This window comes from Semicossyphus pulcher, unplaced genomic scaffold, assembly GCF_022749685.1.
Source record: "Semicossyphus pulcher isolate SPU_LCO1_2020_fin unplaced genomic scaffold, fSemPul1.0.p SCAF_4, whole genome shotgun sequence".
NCBI lineage: Eukaryota > Metazoa > Chordata > Actinopteri > Labriformes > Labridae > Semicossyphus > Semicossyphus pulcher.
In genome coordinates, this window is record NW_027211715.1 from 2,239,906 (window position 1) to 2,262,983 (window position 23,078).

The 23,078-nt window shown below is 46.2% G+C and overlaps 1 protein-coding gene across 4 annotated transcripts in view; it reads left to right on the forward strand.

Annotated features, from left to right (window-relative positions):
* lnx1 (ligand of numb-protein X 1) overlaps window positions 1–22,292 on the forward strand; it is a 49,228-nt gene extending 26,936 nt beyond the window's left edge. For 2 of the 4 annotated variants that reach the window (XM_069680392.1, XM_069680394.1), the window contains 9 exons: window positions 5,380–5,633; window positions 9,613–9,768; window positions 11,606–11,814; window positions 12,099–12,527; window positions 14,809–14,943; window positions 18,096–18,273; window positions 19,358–19,604; window positions 20,282–20,440; window positions 21,315–22,292. In XM_069680392.1, the coding sequence (XP_069536493.1) occupies window positions 5,380–5,633; window positions 9,613–9,768; window positions 11,606–11,814; window positions 12,099–12,527; window positions 14,809–14,943; window positions 18,096–18,273; window positions 19,358–19,604; window positions 20,282–20,440; window positions 21,315–21,450 (1,903 nt within the window). In that variant the 3' untranslated portion in view covers window positions 21,451–22,292. The remainder of the gene's footprint in view (window positions 1–5,379; window positions 5,634–9,612; window positions 9,769–11,605; window positions 11,815–12,098; window positions 12,528–14,808; window positions 14,944–18,095; window positions 18,274–19,357; window positions 19,605–20,281; window positions 20,441–21,314) is intronic. The other 2 variants (XM_069680393.1, XM_069680395.1) reach the window with 1 other exon arrangement.
* The last annotated feature ends 786 nt before the right edge of the window (window positions 22,293–23,078 follow it).

Genomic DNA, 23,078 nt, shown 5'->3' on the forward strand with positions numbered 1-23,078 from the left:
ACGAGCACCACGTCACAGAGAGCATCGTGGGTAAGCGTTGCAGCGCTGGGGAGAGCGGGGGGAAAGGGGAGTAGAGGAAGAGGAGGATAAGGGAGGAGGGGAGGATGTTTCTGTGTCTTTGCTCTTTATCTCGGCACAGATCCGGAGGTTTTAGAGAGATGCTGTGATAACCGAGGCTGTGCTGACCGAGACATGGACACTGCAGCGCTAATGAGCTCCTCTAAGCTCAGTGATCATCCCCCGAAAAATGAGGCATTATTAGAAACGGAGCGCCTAGCATCAGAACAGACTTCCACCATTAAACACAGAAGGATGTTTGTTTACGAGAGAATGGGAACGTGTGGATGTCTCTGCGAGCATCCCTCCCTCGGCGCTCTGCACCTTTAATTGGCTCTCCATACCTCGGCTCTGAGACTCCAGGACCACCCTGCTGAGAGCGAGACAAGGGGGTCTCTGTCGTGCTCCCCTGCCGTTAACCTCAGAAAGAGCACATTGTGGCCTTAACGTTTAAACTGTAAGCGGCTGAGATATAGCTGCAGGTCTTACAGCTCGCTCTCATCCCCTGCAGGGGGGAGGACGTTTAATTAACGGGAGACAAAGCCTTTAATAAAGCAGCCGCACATAAACAATGGCAGCTGTCTCGGGACTCTCAGTGTTGTGACGGCCGCTCTGCTTCTGGGACTGATCAAAAACTTCAACTGGTATCTGTTGTTCCCGGCGACAGCTCTAAATATACTTACTCTTTGGTTTTATCCTCAGTGTCGGAGCGCTCAGATATCAGTACGCGCACTAGAAATGAACCCCTAAAGATCTCTAACTCAAAGCTCGGCTGCTCTGTGTATTCATTAAAACTTGGACCGACATTTTGCAGAGTTTTGGGTGGTCTGTGAGATTTATGTAACTGAATGAACCTGTTTCAACGATCTCCACGGCCGACTGTGGTTTTACATTTTCCACTCACCCTGCTGAAACACGGGAATGTGTCTGAGTCTTCAATTCTATACAGTCAGCGTACACCACGAGTCCTTTTCAAGTGTGTTTCAGTGTGTGTGTGTGTGTGTGTGGGAATCTAAAGGAAGCTACTGTTGGGCCCGGTGTCTACAGTGAGCTCTGCAGCAGAACACTTTGCTGGTGATCTATATATAGATGAAGACATTAACAGCAGCTGGGAGAAATTAAAGCTAACGAGGACGTTACACAGAAACGGTCACAGCAGCTCGGAGTTGTGTAACAATTAAAGCTGGAATCTGAGATGTTTGTTTAGTAAGAGGCTGTTATTACATCCATGTGTAACAGCAGCAAACATGAGAACACTGTGACAAAGACATTTTATTCTTACAGGGTCGATAATTACAAGACTGCAACTAGATTTATTGTTAAAATGATTTCCCATCATGCTCCTGGTGGAAATTTAGAAGAAGGAAACGAACAATGGAGCAGAAAAGGAAGGAACGTTTGGCCCCAGCTGGCCTCGTCTGTGCAGCACTGTTTGTTATAACTGGATGAGGCCGTAACGTTCGCCGCTAGCGAACTTAATACTAGCAGTGTTGGGTAATGTTACTTTTAAAAGTGTAGATAACTGTTGCGTTACCAAAAATTAAACCCTCTTTGCGACTCGTTACACGTGTTTGTTATATCATCAGGACGGCGTGTCGCCTGCTGTACGTCTACCTGTGAATGTATCGGCTCTACCGTCGTTGCGTCGCCTCGTTTACGGCCCATAATCTGTAACTCTGCAGGACTGACAGACGCAGTATAACCTTAACAGCTCTTTATTCTGCTAACAGTCTGATAGTGAACTGGGCAGAGGCGTACAGTATTAGGCACAGCTGTTTCCATGACAACAATACAACATGGGCTCTTAGTCCCACCAGTGTTGTGGAGCTGTGTTTAGCTGCAGATGCTTCACATTTGAAGTCGAGCTCTCCTCAGCTGACGAGCACTTCTCCTCCAGACACAGCTTACATTTCACCGTCATGTTGTTCTCGTCCCTTTCACCCAAACATTCAGAATAATGTAAATATTTACACAAAGTAAACGCTGTCCTCTCTGACAGCTCGCTAGCTGAGTTAGCTAGCTACACATGCGCACTGACACAGCTGTAACTAACTAATTACTTGACTTGCAGAACTAACACATTATGTTACTCGTTACAACAAGAAAGTAATCCGAGTAACAGATTACTTTTTAGCGTGTTACCCCCCAACATTAATACGAATATGTCTTTATTACAATGCTAAGATAGTGATGTATGTTTACTATGTTCACCATCTTAGTTCTGCAGGCTACATATTAGCACTGAAATCATAGATGACTCATTTCTGGTGAGTTTCTTTTTGGTCATAAAGTAAAGTTTTGGACAAACTGACGTTTGACTTTGTGGCTGTAGATGAATCACCAAAGTCCTTTGGATTATCCTCCAAGGGATCTTCAATATTTGTGGCAAAGTTTATGACCATTCATCAAACAGTCATCCACAGCTAGCTAGCTAATGACTTAAAGCAAAACACTTTCCTCCTGATTAACTATAGCTCGAGCATTGTCATCCCTGAAGTCATGTGTGCTAATAAAAACAGTACTAAGGTAAGGAAACTTAAGAAGTGCAACTGTAGCTGCTCCATCCTGTAGTTAAATCATACTACACGCAGACTGTGTGAGCCTGCACACACATACTGTTTGTCTGAGCAGACTAACTGTAGACACAGGTATCAGTCTGGGGAGGAACTATTTTTACAGCTACTTGTGTCACTGCAGACAGTTATGTAAGTACCAGAGTTTTTTTTAGCTGCGTACAGCTTTAATTCTTCTAATTGATGTGAGTGACAGGAGGAGAGCGTCCGCCCTCTGCAGACTGCAGCGCTGCCCTCTCCTCTGCTGCTGATTGAAATATTGCTCTCTTCAACCACTTCACTCAGTGAAGTGCTATGTTGCTGCACAGACATGCTTGATAGCATTCAATTTACTAACTGAATGAACAGGAATAACTCAGGATGGTGCTGCCCACACACAGGTACACACACATGTACGCACACACTGCCTCTCAGGGTTATGTCACAGTGAGATCAATAGGTGCTTCAGCTCTGTGTGATGCTGTCTCTAACTGTGAGTCTCGTGGAAACAAGTGAGATATAGAGCCCACTTCAGGATGAAATGATTTTCCCTGTGAAATACGGACAGAGTGCCCGACCCGCTCTGACAGCTCTGCTATTGAGACAAAATGCCCCTTCTAGTGATGTGTTGCCCTGAGGGGGGGCAGCAGCTTCCCTCAGCTCAAGTGGCTCAACAGCGTGTAGTCTGGTCCTTCAGTGACTCTTTGATGTCGGCCACCGTTTCGCCTTGCTTTTATTTAAAGGGGGATTATAGTGTTAACCACGGGCCCAAGTTCATACATACTGGAGAATAAATGGGTTCCAAATGTTTTGCTTCAGTAGATCTTCAGCCGGCAGCTTCAACACGGCCGTCATGTCTGCAGCCTGATCACTGATCACTGATCAATCAAACTACGCCAACTGAAAACCGCTTGTTTACCAGCTCAGATGTTTATATTAAGTGTTTGTCCACATTACAGAAAAGATCCACAGAGAGAGAGACATTCTGATTCAGGGAAGTTCCTGTTTAAAACCACAAACAGCCGATCGCTCTCATCAAAGCCACCAGACTCCACTGACAAAAACAGTAATTTTACCTCGCAGAACACTGGAGCTGCTGCTCTGCTTTAAAGGGTTAGTTAGAATCAAACACAGCATTTGTCTAACACACAAAAACAACTCAATGAGTGAGGCAGCTGAAGACCAGCAACTCCGGTGTTCTGCACGGTTAAATTACTGCTTTTATCAATGGAGTCTGGTGGCTTTGAGGAGATTAGTACTGGGTGTTTCTACATCTTCCTCTTTAAGGGGCGGCTGTGGCTCAGCCAATCGGAAGGTGTCTTGGGCAGATACAGAACCCCAAATTGCTCCCATCGGGTATGAATGCATCGATCATTAACTCTCAGATGTACGTCGCTTTGGACAAAAGCGTCTTCTACATGAAATTGTAACATTTACCAAAAAGGTCTGTCTCTGTCGGGATCCTTTCTGTAATGTTGTCAGACACTTAGAATAACAATCTGAGCCTGTCAGTGGAAACAATAAGAAGTTTTAATTGGTTGAATTTGCCCCCACAGGTTACCTTGCAGCCATTACAGCTTGTTTTGCAGCTTCCATCTTAACAATCTAGTGGAGCAATCATAAAACGTCATTCAGAGCCTAATATATGTAAAAAATAAAGCCCTGGTTTAAAGAATTACCCTTCGCCCCCGCCTCTTTGTTTAATATCCTCCGTATAGGATCTGGTGGCAGGCGGCACATCTTACAGCCGGAGAGAATGGATGCTGCTCCTTTTGTTTTCCTGAGCTCCTGTTGAAGTGAAGCCTGGTCCTGATCCAGCTCATTAAAACCCAGTTAATGTTTGTGCTGATGGCTCCGCAGAGACAGCCGGAGAGACACGCCAGTGTTATTCTTCCTCTGATGGAGCGTCGGCTCAGAGCCTTCACGGCTTACAGAGGGAAGAAATGCTCCAACAGTACGACTCCCCGCTCTGTAGGGATATCTTTAATTCACACACAAACATTCCCAATTTAATAATGTGCCTGTGAAAAGCCTTTTATTGCGTGCAGAGTATGAGCAAGTGTGTGTGTGTGTTTGGGTGTGTGTGAGAGAGACACTGTTGTTGTTGTGGTGGTGTAGCTGACAGGAAGACGACATCTGGAACTTAGGAATTAGATTTGTTTTAGAGAAAAACAACATTCAGAGGGTCTCTGTTTTATATTCAAATGTTGTGTCAGCTCCCCTCCCCCGCTCGGCTCTAATGAGAGCTTCCTTACATTTGTGTTCAATCATCTGTCAGAGATGCTCGCGCTCGCAGCCTCAGAGAAAACCCTCCCCACATGTGATTAAAGACACAAAGACGGCGTGCGAGCAGCACAAATTGTGTTCTTTCTTTCATTATGAGGGTAAATATGACATTTCTCAGAGAGGTGCTGCCTGAATTCTAAGTGAGAGCTCCAGGAAAATATATTCTGCCCGAGCATTTGTTGTTATTGTCGCGGCTGTGTGGTATCTGTGTGAGTGCTAAGGTCAGATAAGCGGCCTCTGTGTGAGGCAGGAGCTAGAGGTGAGCGTGCAGGGCGCTTCGGGCTGGAGGAGACGCTGCAGTCTGAAAGTGACCTTTTCAGTTTACGTTAACACGAACCTGTTGACTTTTATTCTCCTGTGGAAGTGACGCTCTTCACTGCTGCTTCAATGTCACAGAATCAGCATCATTTCATCAACATCTCCAGAAGTACTTTCACTCTTTCATCTGAGTGTAATCAGACTGACCTTTGACCCCTGTGTGCAGGTGTAAAGGAGCCTCTCACTATGGGCTCTCAGCGGACAGGAAGCGACGCTCGCAGGAGGGCGAGTGCACCGACAGCACGTCGGAGCTCACCATCGCCACGCTGCCCAACGACGGCCCCACCTCCGCCGCCGTGGCCCTCCTGTCGGACGAGCCCGGCCTGGTCAACCCCGCCTTCGACCCCAGCATGGAGGACAACAGTCAGTCGGGCAGCACCACCAGCCTGGCCGCCCGCAGCAGCACCAAGAAGAGTGAGTGTGAGTGGGCGATGTTTGTGTTTGTGTGTGGTCGTGTCCAGTCCTGCATGATGTCACCCGAGGAGAGAGAGAGAGAGAGAGAGAGAGATGGAGGCAGTGTGTGTTTTCAGGAATGACAGATTGATAGTCGATAGAGATTCAGGAGCTTTCTAGTCACAGAGTGTCTGAGTCAGACCAGACGTCTTCAGGGGTGAAAAAGTACACAGTTTAAGTACACTACAGATATGTTTGTTTTAAAAGACTCTTTTAAAAGTAGAAGCACTGATTTCAGTCCTCAGTATGAAGTAAGACGTGTCCCTTTGGCTGTTTCTGTGCTAAGCTAACTGAAGCTAACTTCATATTTGGAGACTATATCACTGAAATAATTCCAACTTCAAATAACATAAAAACAATACAGTGAAAATAATGAACATTAACTTTTTTCCAGCGTATAAATCAGTTGAAAGGGGAATGTCTTGCAGCTCATCATCGGCCATGTTGGCTGCTTCACTTTCATCCCCGTCTCTTCTCGAAGGCGTAGAACTGGGCAGGGACGGTGGGGACATGTTCCTACGGATATCCAGAACTTACTGAATCGTCCTGACCAATGATTTTGTTGCACTTACAACCAGCAGAGGAATCACTGATATGAGATAGACTCCAGAAATCTTGCAGCTTAAATAGACCGCCAATTGGGAGGAAAGGTTTGTCAGGAGACTGTGGAAGTGACGCATATCAGTTATTAAATCAGTGCAGCTCGAGCTGTCTGCCTGAGCTAGCTCGCAGGCGTCACCCCATTAATTAATATCGCTACCCTAATGTCTTCGGTTACAGCGTGACATTTGAAATGGAAACATGGTGAAAGCGTGTGGCATCAAAAGTTCGGCCACAACCTGCCGCAAGAACGGAGAAAGAAACAGGTCAGGCGCGCAATAATGTAAACAAATAATCCATAAATCTCGTCAAAAGATTAAAGCAGCCTGTAAAAATAATTACTATATTGCTCTTATTATATAATACAGATAACTTTCCTGATGTACGATAACAAAAGATTTGTTACTTCCTCTCGATGTAAGTGATGTGAGATTTACTCCTGCAGATTTGCAACATGTAACCAGGCGCTCGTTCAACCTCAAATACAGTCTTTGTTCTCTCTAATGCTCTCTGATAGAAATCCTGTTAGCCAATTAGCTGTGCTGCCTTGTTTTTCCAGCAATCCATAAAATCTCTCTTTGTGGAAAACAGTAAAGAAAAACAGAGAGCGAGAGCGAGTCAGTGAGAGGGCGGGGACGCTGTACCGTCAAGGAGAACTGGAAGGAGAGGGAGGTTAAATATAGCCGATGCTGGTGCGTGTTAATGCATCTCCCTCTCCCTCCATTTCTCCCACCTGTGTAACCAGGAAGCAGTCACGAGTGTTCCTCCCTCCCTCAGCCCACCCCCCGTTAGCGTGAGCGTGCAGGCAGTGGGGACACCAAATGACGCTGCACCAGCACTTTAGGCCCGGCCGGCTGAGCGCCCACCACCACCACAAGCACCACTACTGCTGAACAAGCTGTCAGCTCCAGAAGCGGCTGGCGCTTTTAAAGAATAATGTGGCTGTCAGGAGGCCTCGCATCTCCCGAGCCTGCAGAGGGAGGGAGGGAGGGAGGGGAGGGGGGTGCTGCAGGAGCTCTCTGTGCCCCGCTCAGTGCAGCCAGGCTGGGGCTGCTGCCTCTCCTCTGCAGCCTCCTCGAACCAGCCTGTCGTCTTCTAAGAGAAGTACGAGACAACCGTCGCTCTGGGAGGGTCTCTTCTGGAGTCCATGGCGTGTTACATCACTGCTCTGTAGTTATGCAACCATGTAACTATACTCGGCACAGACTGGAATTATTAATTAAAGTTGAAAGCTCCTCCATCCACAGAAAGGAAGCTTTATTTGAGCTTGTTGGAAGCAGCTCTCTAAATAAACCTTGGGAGGGGAGGATGGACGGGAGGATAAAAAAACAAACTCTTTGTTCCTCTCAGTGAGAGCGCTGTGTCGACACAGCGAGCGTCCACATACAGAAGGCTGCGGGAGAAAAACACAGTGTTCGGGCAAAAAGGCCGAACCTGGCTCAAGGTTCTCCTTAAAGGTGCGCTGTGTTTCCTCGTAAACAAAGGTGTTTAAATCGAGTGTTTCTCACCGAGATCTTACGATTGAACAACTGCATCTCCAACCTTATATGGTAAATGGACTGTACTGATATAGCGCTTTTCTAGTCTTTGCGACCACTCAAAGCTGCTTTTACACTACATGTCACATTCACCCATTCACACACACATTCACACACTGATGGCAGAGGCTGCTACGTAAAGTGCCCAACTGTCACCTATCAGCTATCACATTCATACCCGTTGGCTATGCCACCTGGAGCAATTTGGGGTTCAGTCTCAGGGGTTCTTGCCCAAGGACACTTCGACATGTAGCCTGGGGGAGCTGGGGATCGAACCTCCGACCTTCCGATTGGAAGACTCTACCACTGAGCCACTGCCGCCCCTTCAAGTTGTTTCAAAACTGTTAAAACATGTTAATGTTTCATTTTTTATACCTCTGAATATCTTACAGATACAATCTCGGATATTTCAGTTTTGTGCTCTTGAGCACCACCCACTGGTGATGAAGCTGCAGGGCAAGGCCGTGGACTCATGCTACATTACATGAAGTTATTCCACCAAGCTCCACACAGCGATCGACACAGATTCTTACTTTGGACACACAGAGAATTGGTATGAGATGTGTGCTCACAGATTCTCGGAGTGTAGACATTAGTCGGACTGACTGCAAATTCATGCCAGCAGTGCCTACATGTACCAGGATGCATTGCAATGGAGCAGCCTGCATTTCTTCTGCAATATACTGATAACTGTGCTGCAGTTACCTGAAGCATTTTAGACACTTTAATTTTTACTCTTAGCATTTTGTTGTTTATATAGACAGTATATATTCACATTATTATATTACTATTGTAGCTATAGAGTGCTCCTGTTGTAGTTTACTGTCCACTTTTATTAATGAGTAATTTCGTTGGAATGTCGTCTGTAGTTTTAATGACAATAAAGTTGATCTTAGTCTCCTCTGATTTAAATAAATCCAGCAGAATATCAAGTCAGCAATAGCTCTCATCAAGTGTGTCCTCATCCATAAAGTCCTCTGCGCTCACATGTTGGGATGCCATTTCCACGAAAAGTTTACTTTCATAGCCAGAATATGAGCTGAGGTGAAGACGGGATGAAATCTTCAAGAAAACCACACAGCACATGACGGCCCTCGTGTGCAAAGAACAACAGTATTTGTAGGAGCACAAAGTGAACCCCAGAGAAACAAAGAGATCCCACGATATCGCAGTAAAGACGCTCCGTCATTACCCCGGCTTTAAGGCATAAACAACGCGGGCATCTTCCTTCTGCACTGTGTGATTTTAGGAGGCGTTCCAGGAGCACAACAGTGTTACACAACAGCATCAGAAAAACTTAAATTGCTCTGTTATTACCCCCCCGCCTGATAACAGTGGAAAAACATTACCCCCTCATCGCATCGTCGTACCTTTACTACAGAACAGGGAGGCTGACGCTCCTGCCTGTACAAAGGGGCCAAACATCTGACAGACAGAGATAAGCTTGAAAAAACTGCTCTTTATTATGTTGCGAGTGTGTGTCCTTGTGCACATACTAACAGGCGCCCACTTGTTAAACAAAAAGCTCTTTGGATGCAGACCTGTGGAGGGTTCTAGTCGCCTCGTTGTGGCGTCTGGTAAACCTTGAAACTAATGACTGTATTATTCAAACTGGACCTCTTTGATCAAACAGGTATGTCGGCTTCTCGTAGTACCTATAGCAACACACCAACACAAGCCTCAAACAGTCACTGAGCCATGAGGGGGCCTCTGATTGGCTGTGAGGAGGCAGATTCAGACATGTCCGGGCATGTTGAGGGTGAGTTAAACTATAAAAGGCCTCTTTTTCTCCCCTGTCTTCCTCACAGTCAGAAACTTTGACCGGTCTTCAGTGAGGAGCCGATCCTTCAGGAGGTTGAACCGGGCGTTCAGCGTCCTGCGGAGGACCAAGAGCGGCAACGCAGTCAGCAATGAGACGTCCGAGGAGCGGGACAACGTCAGGAACTCCAGTGTGCCACAGGAAGGTACGGATCAGAGCCTGCATGTGTTGTCTTTCTGTCTTTAGTGTGTGTATTTTTGTGCCCTTTGTAGCGTGCCTCTGTGGTGTGATGCCACTGCTGCATCTGCACTTCCTGTTTCCCCCGAGGACGGTCCAGTGATGGCACAACGTGTGACCAAATGTGCGTATGTGTGATGTTCCCTCAGCTGTGCGAGCAGGGTGACACGGCTGGGAGCCCACAGTGTAACAGAAGCATATGTTGCTTTAATAATTCAGCTGCAGATTGCATAAGTCCACCGGTGCATCACAGGAGGCGGACCAGGAGGGAGAGAGGTAGCCTGAGGCACTTCAGGCCGGGACGGGACACAGGAGGTCACTGGAGATGTGGCTGATGACGTCCTCCATCACTCCTCAACCCCCAGTCCTTCCCTGCCTTTTTCATCCCCTCCTTTATCTCCCTCCAGCACAGCCAGGGTCAACAAGTTTGCACCAACCTGATGGAGTAGTCCCCAAGGAGAGCGGTGTTCTTGAAATACTCGATCCATAAGATGTTATGTAGAGAAGAAAATGTGCTCCAGAGGTATTTAATGTAATATCCACAGCCAGACCCTTGTGAGAGCAAAGTGGAGGAAATATAGTCGACCATTAAGAGAGCGTAACGTCGGAGAAGAACTGCAGAGGAGAAGGAATGTGGTATTACGTAAGGATGAAGGATGACGAATGATCGGGGACTAGATTATTCACTGAGGCCATCAATGACTGAGAGAATAGATTAAATATTCATTGGCCGCGCTGGAGAGACAAAGATGGAGGGAGAGGATGGAAGGCTGAAGATCAAATGGAGGGAGGAGTGGATACAGAAAAAGACAACAGAGATAAGGAAGCAAATAAATGCAGGAGAGGAGAGGCCAATGACAGGGAGTGTGATGAAGAGAAAGAAGGGTTACATAATAGCTGCAGGTCCCCGTGTTAATGTGGTCTCCACCCTGGAAGCAATCTGCTGCGATAACGACAAAATATTGACTTTGGAAAGGAGAAAGTGCAGCGTGAGTAGAACGAACGGCCGAGGTTACGGAGCCGAGACAGCCCACTGAGGGAAGGAAAGAGGGGAAAGAAAAAAGACGGGGGTGAATACATCTTCTCTGTCATTTATTGGCCGAGGCTGTTGGCCAAAATGGCCACAAAAAGATCCCCACCCACCTTCAAATGGTCCAATCCAGGATGTGTCATTCTGCTGTGAAGTGTAATTCACCACTTGGCATGAGGGGAGGCGAGCCTGCACAGACAGAGGGAGATAAACCAGCAGACAAGGACGTATCTCTGTGTGATTCTGAGGTTTGCAGTGAGATTTGTGCGCACACAAATCTCATTATCTAATTATTGTTCAGAAGACGCCTGTGTATGCTGGGCTGAAAATAAGTGAAAAAATTTCCAACAAATTTGAGCAATCGTACTTCTGAGCACCGTGAGCAGAATTATTTTGGTTCTTACAAGAAAAACACAAACTCTGTAACTTTACTTTCATCCCCGCCTGAGTAATAACTTTGCGGAAATCTGAAATGGAGGGTTTTCCCAAGCATACTTGCTGCAGATGTATGTGACTAATGAAACAAACATGGAGGGGGATGATCAGCCAAGTGAATTTTCCCTCTTGGCTTGTACAAGTTTGTTTTAGTAACCTGAGGGAGTAGAGACAGCTGGTTCCACTGCTGAACCTCTCCACTACGTCTACCTCTCCTCTCGCTCCACGTTTCTCTTTTTCTCCCACTTCCTCTCCTGTTTTATTTGGCTGTTTGTCAGATTTGTTTTTTCTTGTCGTCTTCCAGTTAGAACTAAACTCAGCCTGTTCTCTTCTCCCTCAGTGCTGGCTCTTCCTCAGCTGCATCACCTGATCCCTGATGGAGAACTCACCAGTATTAAGATCACGCGGGTGGATCCCTCAGAACCGCTCGCCATCAGCATCGTCGGCGGGAACGAGACCCCGTTGGTTCGCATCCTCATCCAGGACATCTACAGAGAAGGCGTCATCGCCCGGGATGGACGCCTGCTGCCTGGGGACATGATCCTGAAGGTATCGCTGTAAAAGATGGTTTCACAAATGAGTCAGAAGCATCAAAGCTGAAAGTCTCAAATGAAAACCAACGAAAACCCAAAAGTCTTTTAAATATGTAATAAAGGGACTTTTGTACATAATAGCAAAGATCTAAGGCTGCGTTCATACTGCAGATAAAAAGTGTGAACATGTTGATGTTTTTTAAACCAGTTTCATTGACTTTGCTGTCAAACTTGCATCTTTACTGTTTGAAGTCTGTTTGCTCTAAACTGCCCCTCTGTTGCCTTCTGTTGCCCTCTCAGGTAAACGGCATTGACATCAGCAACGTACCGCACTGCTTCGCTGTGGCGACCCTCAAACAGCCCTGCCAGCTCCTCCGGCTCACCGTGCTCAGAGAACAGCGCCATCGCTACCGCTCACATTCACACAGCCACCCACACGGCCACGGGCACGGCCACGATGTCGCCGGGGGCCACCCGTCTCACGGCCTGCCACACCTTCCCCTGAGGGACGACAGCATCCACGTGGTGCTGAATAAAACCGCCCCGGACGAGCAGCTGGGTATCAAGCTAGTGAGGCGGCCGGACGAGCACGGGGTCTTTATCTTTCACCTGCTGGAGGGCGGGCTGGCGGCACGGGACGGACAGCTGTGTGTCGGGGACCGCGTGCTCGCCATCAACGGGCACGATCTACGTTACGGAGCACCAGAACACGCCGCTCTGCTCATCCAGGTCAGTCAGAGGGTCTTTCCTTAAAGATCTTCAGTGTGAACGCAGGTCTCAGCATTTTACAGAAAAGGTCACAGTTGTTGGAGTCAAATGAGTCCACATGTTGTTCCAGACCATAAACAACTGTGCTCTGGTCTCCCGCGGGTCCCCGAGGTATTAAAGATAATTGTGGTGATTCAGGCTAATTGTGTTGTGCTGCTCTGTCGTGTCTGCACTCACTGCAGTTAATGGTATTTAATTGTAGTGATTCCCTGATGGAGCGGGCCATGCGGCTGCCGCTGGTTCCTGGTGGATGCCAGTCACTGGTGGTGTGTTTGTGGTTAATCGTGGTTAATTGCAGTGCGTTTGCGGCCGAGTGTGCAGAGATTCTGGGTCTGGAGTTCCTGTCGGAGCAGTCTGACCGGCTCTCGTGGGTCTCAGTGGAGCCAACATGGCCTCTGCGAGCAGACACTTTCTGTCAGAGATTAAGAACTGGCAGGGAAGAAATTAAATTAGTCCAATTAAGGCAATAATGGGCCGGACTGGCTAATTCAGGAGTCAGCTCAGTGCTGCAGAGAGCAGAGGGATCTCAGGGGGAGAGAGAAGCAGCCAGCCGGTCTGTGTCTGTTGGACTATTTGCATGTGAATGTGTGAATGAGAGTCTGGACCGGCAGTTTGAGTCACAGTCTTACAAAATAGGTTACTACAAGATTAAAGTCTCCTCAGAAGGCTTGTAAAACAAATTACAAAAACATGTTGATCTATTCTGCCTCGGAGGTGAATTCAATTTCATCTGTGGTGTTCACAGAATAAAAACGCGTTTGATTAAAACGACTTTTAAAATGAAACGTTTCAACGCCGAGAGCACAAATGAAATTACATTTTTTAATGTGAACGAACCAAACCTTCAAAAACAGTGAAGTATGACCAGATTTGATGGAATATTTCATCATTTTTTGAATAAACAGAATACTTTAGTTTTTGTCAGAAAAGAAGATTTTCAGCTCCGGAAAAAATTGAGAGTCCGCTCCAGGGGCGCTGGTTTAGCTCAGTTGGTAGAGCAGGCGCCCAATGTACAGATGCCACAATCCTGGACGCACTGATCGCAGGCTTGACTCCCGGTCTGCCGATCATTTGGTGCATGTCACCCCCCACTCTCTATTCCCAACATTTCCTGTCTATCTTCAGCTGTCCTGTGAAATAAAGGCAAAAAGCCTAAAAAATGATCTTAAAAAAAAAAGAGCCCACTCCAAATGTTCCTTAAATCAGCATCTCTCTCTACATGTCATGGCCGCCCGATCCAGATGTGAACCATTAAAACTGTTGTTGAAGCTGTGATTAAAAACCAGGTTATTCACCAGATACTGATCTGTGAACTCTTCCTGAGTGAAAACTTTCTGTTCTTTCAACATGAACTTATTTTCTTTGCATTTTTCAAGCTTTTGGTTTCTTAACCAGTCGTCACTTTCTGCAAATGAACAAACCTCTAAATTAAATAGTGGAACCCGAGAGTCTCTTCTGGAGCTCTTTATCTCGTCTCATCTTTCTGTTAAAAGACTTCTGCATCAACTGGTTAGCTTAGCTTAGCATAAAGACTTGAAACAGGGATAAAAAGTTAGTCTGAAGTTAACAATATCCACCAACCAGCACAAAGTTAAACAGGTTAATAAACTAACCACAGTGTAGGGCCAGAGGTCATTGTTTTACAGGCGATATTTGCCAAACCATTTCGTGACGACGACCGGTCATTTCTTGCTAGCTGCCCAACATCTGGCTCGTTGTAGTTTTTACACTTTGGTTATTAAAGGAATAAAACAAATCATTTATGGTGTGTAAGGACGGGCCATGTTTAAAAAGGATCTGTCCATATGATACGAATCGCGATAAACAGGTTACTGTTTATTATCATCTGTCGTGATATTGTAAGCGATGCAATATATTGTGCTCTTTATGCCGGTTTCATAGACATGTGTTCTTTGTTCTCTAAGCTAGCAATATGTGCTTTTTCCATCCTGTCTCAGCTGAATGTAAACAGAAATTCTGACAAAGCTTTTAGAATAGATACAGTGTCCGAAAACAAAATATGGGGGTGTTGAAGAGTATTGAAACTTCCATACAGCCCTACAGGAGCTCTCAGTCCTCGCTAACTGCTTCCCCCTGTTTCTCATGTTTGTGCTAAGCTAACCGCTGTTTTGCTGCAGCCTTAAATGGAACAGTCTTCTCAATGTTGGTTTAAAATTACCTTCACTTATTTATCATTCGCTTCTCATGTCTAATTTTTCTGTTGTCTTTTAATGCTCTGCAGGCGAGCGAGGAGCGCGTCCACTTCATCGTGTCTCGTCAGATCTGCCTGCCCACCCCAGACATCCTGCAAGAGGCTCCGTGGGCCATGGACGGTCCCCCACCATATTCCCCCGTGGATATCGAGCAAACACTCCTGGTGAGCAGCAAACACAGACGCATACACATGAGACACAAGCAGCACCGATACACAGAGGGGAGCTTTATTCCTCCGTCTCCCCTTCCCATGATAAATATTCCCTTTCAGGTGCAAATGATCCGTGGAGGTATTATTCCCCCATCAAAGCAGAGCGTGTCATTCAAGCTGTACAGCCGGCAGTCTTCTCCTCTCAGGGAATTGTAGCATCCACATCAGCCGTGTTTTTTTTTCCCCACACAGGATTAAGATTATCCTCCGCCATCCTCCGCTGAAAGATTTTCACTTCCTCACTGAACCTGGTGACGTCTCCTGTTCTTAGACTCATACAGTGATTTAACAGCTGCAGTTTTTAGTAGTTTCAAGTAGAAAATATATGATAACAAATGTGTTATAAAAGCAGCCAAAGATCAGCGTCCTTAAAAATGCATCTCATTCAGACAGGATACATCCTGTGAGAGGGATACATCGACATTTGGAAAGAACTAGATGAAAGTACAATTACAAGATTCATACCATTCTCATGTATGAACACTAAATGTGATGCTAAAGCCAGCGGGCGCTGCCATGTTGCTCATCTGTATCCAGAGTGTGTGCAGTAGAGATCGGCTGGTGGAGCCGCAGTATCGACATCCCGCCCTTTCCTCTACCCAAACACACCTTTACCTTGTGGCCTTGGTGTGTTGGAGCCCTCAGGTGGGCTCAGTCTGCAGCAGAACAGCTTCTTGTGTCGGTCTGAAGCAGATATTCACGCTGATGGAAAGTTCAATGACTGTAGTGTTAGTGTTAGTTACGTCTCCTCTCGCCGTTCCTCCTCTACTCAGCTACTCGGGAACAGAACGCTGCAGGAGCCCCATTTGTCAACAGAGCTGTCAATCATGAGGTCACGCCCCCTTTTTAAAGCATCAAATATGATATATTATGACCTACACTGCAGCCAGGCAGCAGGGGGCGATAGAGATGTTTTGGCTTCACTTTTTGGAAGCTGTCATGTCGTCTATCTTTGCTTCATATTTATCTTGCAGAAAGAAAATAAACCTATTAACCAAAATGGCAGTTACCTCGCAAGCTGTTTATCCCCTACTGCCTGTCTATATGCTAAGCTAAGCTAATTGACTGTTAGCTCTAGTGTTATTGTTTACTGTAATTCAGTTGGATGGGACAGACTTTGTAAACTATGCAGAAACCTAACTGTCTAATCTGTTTACTCTTGGCCCTTCATAAAGTTGTAGCATGCACATAACACCCCACACATTATCATACAGTGCACTACACTCCCACAGCCCACAGTGTGTGTGTGCAGCGTTCATGCAGATATACTCAGTGCCGTGCCCCGGGGTCAGTCATGTGACAGTGAGCGATCTCCTCGTGTGAGCGCTGCAGAAATGTGTGAATGCAGCACATTAGCGACGCAGCACAAGCTACATCCCATCAACCTCAATGTGTCCATGTGTTATTCATTACTACTCTGCTCTGCGTGGCTGTCCCCCGTCTGACACACAAACACACTAAATAAAATCCGACTGGCTTCGTCCCACACACTCACTCGCTCACCAAAACGCACATCATGACGTCTATGAATAAATCATCTCCTCTATATCGAACGTGGACTCAAAATGAAGAGGCACTTGAGCTGCCTGATGCCTTAATAACCATCATATATTATACATCACCAGTTATGCTAATGAGGTCATTTATTAATTACCACCTGCGTCTATGTCATTGGACTGTTGGTCCCATTGCACAGCATGGGCGGTGTTCATGTGAATTCTGCTACAATGAGGGAGGCGATCACACGTCCCTGAGAAAACAGACTTTATTAATATGCAAATGTGCTCCTCTGAATCTAATTAGATTATGTAGTGTATAGAAGGTGCCCTTGGTGTAACAATTAAGTTAATATCATGTTTGCTTTGAGTTATTGTGTTTGTTAAAATGTGGATACACAATGAGAGAGACGTAAGACAAAACAACATTGATTATAAACGTCCTTTTATGTCTATTACCACTGCAGGGCTGGGGGATGTGGCAACAAATAGGACCTCAATTATTTGTTGTATATTGATTAATTTTTAAATATCGATCAAGACATAACATCGGATAAGGCTGCCAGTTTAGAGTTTCCTAATAATGGTGGAGGCTTGGAAAAAACGGATGTTTCACGCGACATGCACAAACACCACAAATGTATTGTTTCTGTCTTTAGTAGAGATAATCAAAACTGTTAAATAGTGTGAATAAATCTGTTTAACTTCAAACATCAGTGTTTTTGCAACACTTTGACAGACAGCATGTGAGCAGGAGAGCTGAGCTTCTGCTAACATTAGCTAAGCTTCTGCTAACGTTAGCTAAGCTTGTTTCTAGCTTAGCTTGATTTATTTCATTGTTCATGTGTTTTTTAACAAATCTATAAAATAAATAATCTCCTCCTCTCCAAAACAATTTGACCCAGTAAAACACCAAATACAGCAGTTTTATGTTAAAAGATAAATCTGTGTCAGGATGTGTGGTGAGGAAGCTGCTAGCCAAGCTGCTGCTAACATTAGCTAAGCTTGTTTCTAACTTGTTTTAGTTCTTTCTGTTTTTTTAACAAAGCTGAATAAAGTCTGCTACTATGCAAAGCAATGTGAAACGAATTAGTTTCATGTTAAAAAGCGCGAGTGTCAGGAAGTCTGCCGAGCGGCTAGCAGCTTCCTCACCAGACATCCTGTTATTAGCTCAGATTGTTGTGCGATAGAAATTTTGCAGTGTTCATCCTTCACAAGGATTTCTACTCTTCAAAACAAACAGATCCAGTAAGTGAAGCCAGTAAAAACACTAAATAAAGCAGTTTCAGGTTAATTATCCGTGTCTCTCCAACACTTTTTACCGGACACAGGATGTCCGCTAAAGAGGCTGCTAGCCGAGCTACTGCTAATGTCCATAAAATAAACATGGTCAATTTGTGTCAACAGTCTTCTCACTTTTTAGAACATAATGGGGGATCACTTTCATGCCCCTCCTGAAGACGTCCACTCTTCAACGTAATTATTGCAAAATATGAAAAATATTACATGAAGTGTTGGGACACAAACAGCTCTGTTGCTTTTATATTACCAATATACTTCCAGTCTTTTGAACCTGACCTGAAGGCGCTCTCTCCTTGTTTGCTTCAGGACGCCTGTCAGAAGCCAGCATGCTATGAGAAGACAGTGACTCTGACCAAGGAGCCGTATGACTCTCTGGGTATGACGGTGGCAGGCGGCATGTCCAGCCGAGGGTGGGACCTCCCCATTTATGTCACAAACGTGGACTCTGACGGAGTGGTGGGACAGGAGGGCTCCATCCGCAAAGGTAATAATGAACTGCTCCTTAATGACTCTTTTTATGACTTACCTGCACACTCAGTCTAATAATTATCAGAACATTACTCGCGTTATTTATGACAATGTCTTGTTCAGCGCTTTTGTGCAGATAATTACTCACTGATAGAATGGAGTGTTGTTCTGTGAGGCTGGCAGACTGTCAGGGATTCAGCTTTGATGATGAATACTTTTTATATAACAGACGGGATGATTGATGAACACTTAAGATTCATGTTTCATTATGAAGTTTATTCAACCAGCAGAGGAACTCAGCGGTGCTGCTGTGGTTCACTGCTCTGCAAATTGGCTCTAACACACTTAAACAAAAAGGCAAACAAACACGAGCAGAGCAGTACTCAGGACTTATTGTGTTCCAGAGCAGGATTTGTGGAGTGCCTAATTATTCTGTTATATGGAATCAGTCAGCTTTGAAATAGAGCAAAAACACGGAGCTGCACACAAACAGCTGTGAGAGCATCAGTCCTGATAAGGTGTAATACAGTTGAAGGCAGGAAGGGGAGAAAATTCAGCCCAGACTGCTGATTCCAGCACATCCACCCTATAACATTACCATATTAAGGCCTGTCATTACACTCAGCATCCCCGTCTCAGGATGTGTTTGTGAGAGGAATGAGAGAAATGCTGCTTTGGAGACATAAACTGAGTCTGTTTGTCCTGTGCACGGTTCAAGGTGCACATCACTGTATTCATATGGGACGCAGCAGCAGCAGCAGCAGCAGCTGTCCCTGTGTTCTTATGAAACATGTTTGTGTGTTGTGGTGGACTCTTCATTCTCATTTGCATATCTGCACAGAGCAAACGTGTCCTTTGAGTTGCTCTCTCGCAGGCTGGACTGTGCTGTCTGCTTTTCTTTGCACCACTTTCATCATTAGGAGGTTTTTAAAGCGCAGGTGTTGCCTGGTTTCCATCCCTTTGTGTGAAGCAGGAAGATAGCTGAATATTAATCAGGCAGATGATGAGTCCCTGCCCTGTGAGGTCTTTTGAAAAGCATTTAATGAGGGCAGAGACCCCGGGCAGACGCTGAGCTGTGCTGTTCACTTCCTCCCCTGCAGGCGACATCTTGCTAAACGTGAACGGGGTGGACCTGACGGGGGTGACGCGAGGCGAGGCCGTGGCAAACCTGAAGAACACCTCCTCTCCTGTCGTGCTCAAGGTCCTGGAGATGCGTCCTCCGGAGGAGAGCCTGCAGGAGTGCGTGCTGCCGCCCTGTCTCGTACCCTCACCCACAGACAGCACCAAGAGCCCACTGCCCAACGACGATTACTCCCCACTGTGGGTGTCATGGCTGCAGCTACCGAGGTGAGCGCCCATCACTGTCTCTGTTTCCACGCACAACACATTTTTCTACTTTCTCTGCTTCTTTTTCCTGAGCCCAGTTTAATCTCCACCCCCTCACTGGTCCCTGTGACCTCTGCCAGCTGGTGCCAACTGACATTATGACAGAGGCAGCTGGGGAGAGAGCTCATTATACTTTCAAACTAACTTTTCTGCCTTAATATTCACGGCTGTTTTATCAGCAGAACTTCAGAGAGTGAGAAACTTTCTGTTAGATGAAAATAGGAATTAATCTTACTGTACTGCATCGTCAGGAGGACAGGAAACAAATACTGTGTCTGCCTGAAGTGAAATGAAAATGTTTCTCTTCAAACTGAATTCACGAGGAGTCTAAACTGAGTCCTGAGCCACCACGGGAGCGTGGTCCACACCAGCGGGGACACTAAATGGATTTGAATATAATTTTCACTCAGCCCTGAGCTATCTTTATGAGGCTGATATAGAAGTCGCACTGCCCTCTTTGTGTCTCACCTCCTGGGAGGAAAAGTCACACCTTCATTCAAAGATTAACCCGGCCTTTGTCTTCAGAGCACGCCTGGTTTCAGCACACACTCAGTCTATAGATATACAGCACAGTATGTGTAAAGTTAAAGTTGCAGTAGAGAGATTAGTGTTTTTAATCTCTCTCTTGGCTCGTGCAGGCATCTCTACTGCTGCAAAGACATCGTCCTGCGGCGGAGCACCTCGGGCAGCCTGGGCTTCAGCATCGTGGGAGGTCAGGAGGAGGTCAACTGCAATCAATCCTTTTTTATCCGCTCCATCGTGGAGGGGACGCCGGCCTACAACGACGGCAGGATACGGTATTCAGCCTCTGTTTGTCTCTCTGTACTGCTCATGAGCACGATGTGTCGGGAAAGATCAAAAATCATTTCTTTTAGTGCTGCAACAACAAATTAATTTCAAATTTAAGTGATTTTTCAGGCAATATTGTCAAACATTTGCTGGTTTCACTTTTTTAAATGTAAGGATTATAGAGTATTATAGAGTCTTTGGGTTTTGACGTGTTGGTTTGACAAAAGAAGCATTTTTATTGGACTTTTTTTGAGTTTTATAACTTTCTCGTAGAAAAATGCATCAATAACAAGAATAACGGTTACTCATATATTCCACAGGATCCGTGTCCGCTGCGTTCCGTGTGCGCCACGACCTCTGGAGTTGATCGTGCCCATTCTAGTCAATACTCGTGTTTCCACAACACGCGCCCCAGAAGCGCCTCTCCACTCTGCTCTGCTAAAAGTACACACGAGTATATTTAACACCATGTACAGACCGTTTTTATATCCTCTCACCATATCAACATTAGGTCATAAACGGTGACTCAAGGCCAGTCAGTCAGTCAGAGGGTCCCAGAGGTTACTCTACGCCACGATGGGAAGTTTATCTCGGATGTGCAAACTGATCTTTTAACATTGTTATCGCGTGATTTTGCAATGTAGTTCTCCCGGGATCTTGTGATGTTGCTAATCTAGCTGCGTGGGCCAGCGCTCCGCTGCACCGCGGTCCATAAACGCCTCCTGTGGGGTAGGGCGCGTGCACACGGAACGTGGCGGACACGGATCCCGCGGGGTCCAGGTGTTCTCGTTTCAGCCCTCATTTCTTGTTACGCTCAGTCTTTCCCATGTTATTTCAATAATCCTGACTAAAGCTAACTCTTTACTCCTTGTCGCTCTGCAGGTGTGGGGACATTTTGCTGGAGGTGAACGGGAAGAGCACATGGGGGATGACCCACACGGCGTTGGTGCGTCTCCTGAAGGAGCTCCGGGGCAGAATCACCCTGACCATCGTGTCGTGGCCGGGCAGCCTGATGTAGCTCTGCGCCCTCCAGCGCTGCGCCAGCGGCACCGAACAATGAATGTGGGAGGCGGAGCTTCAGACCTCGCTGTGTGGGAGGAGCTTAGAATAGAGCAGTACATGTGTGGATTTCTCACTTCTGACGGACAGCTGAGACTTTTCCAGGAGTTTGGAGAGGGACAAACACGAGACTGGATTTTTACCAGAGGTTGACTTGCCCCTCCAGGAACGCTGAGGCGGGAGGATCCACGACGGAGCCACTTCAAGCTCGGATGTTTAGATCTGTTTAGAGGACACGCTCACTCTCTGGCACAGCACCCAGAGGGGTGGATGGAGAGGAGACACAACACGTTGCCAATTCCAGTAGTTAAATATTAGGGTATGCGTTAAGTTGGACTCACATTTCTTTACTGTAAATGTTGGGTGTCTAAAAAAAGTTCTGATCCAAGCACTTGTAATACGTTTCTTCTGTTTGTTTGTGGTATGGCCTTTGAACTAGGCTCCATCCTGTTTGTACTGACAGTGGTTGTCATCTTCATCCGTTGACCTGACGACACGTTGCCAAGTAGAAGTCTGTGTTGAGGTTTTTTTCTTTGGTTTCAGAAGCTGCTTAGTTATCAAACCACTGGCAATAAAAAAATATATAAAAAATAAGGATCAGTGTGTTCATAAGATGTTAAAAAAGATATTTAATTAGGTGACATTGTGGAGGCCTTACTCATTTTCTTACTTTTAAGAAAAAAATCTGACTTGGTTTGTGTGTGGACGGTCTGAGGCCCGTCTGCTGTGGTTCTGTCTGTCACGCTTCGGCCTGTGTAGTATATCTGATGGTACTTTTGGTTAAATGATCAATAAAGTCATTTGAAAAACAAAGATGTGCGTGAGACGTCACTTAAAAGCTGCACAGTCTCCTAGCTTCTCTCATAAAGTCAGATCTCAGCGCGACGCCGCGGGCAGCTCTGCTCATTAAACAGATTATGAGGCTGAGAGTCAGTCAGACTTTAATTTCCTCTCTCGGTCAGCAGAGAACGTCTTCTTCTGCTTGTCCTTCTTTTTTCTTCTGGGCTTTTTGTGTTTGCGGCTCCTCTGACTTTCTCCGTCCTCACCAGCCTCCCTCCTGCTCCTCCTGCTCCTCCTGCTCCTGCTGCTACGGCCAAAGCAAAGATCACAATCACAATACATCTGTCGTCTTTTAATCTTTTTCATTAGGAGTATATGTGCGTGTGGGTGTGTGTGTGTGTGTGTGTGTGTGTGTGTGACCTGTATGATGATGTTTGCGATCCCCCCTCTTCGTCTCTGTCCCTTCTCTCTCTATCTCTGTTTCCTTTGCTGATTCTTTCTAAACCCCGCCGTCTGTGTCCTCGCTCTGTCGTCCTCCTGCGTTGCTCCTCCCTGCTGAGAAACATCACACATGCACGGAGCGTATCTTTGAAACTGGAGGGATATAACACAAAAGGAGAAAGAGCTCATGGCCCTGGAATGAGACGGCTGCTCTGTTCCCTCTCCTCCACTGGGACAGAGATAAGTCAGAACTCGGGGGAGCAGAACCAGAAGCACAGGGCCTGCTGTTTGCCTGCCTGAGCCTCTGCAGCCTCCCCCCCGGCAAAGGCTTTGAGTAACAGCGAGCCTAACACGAGAGTCACAGCA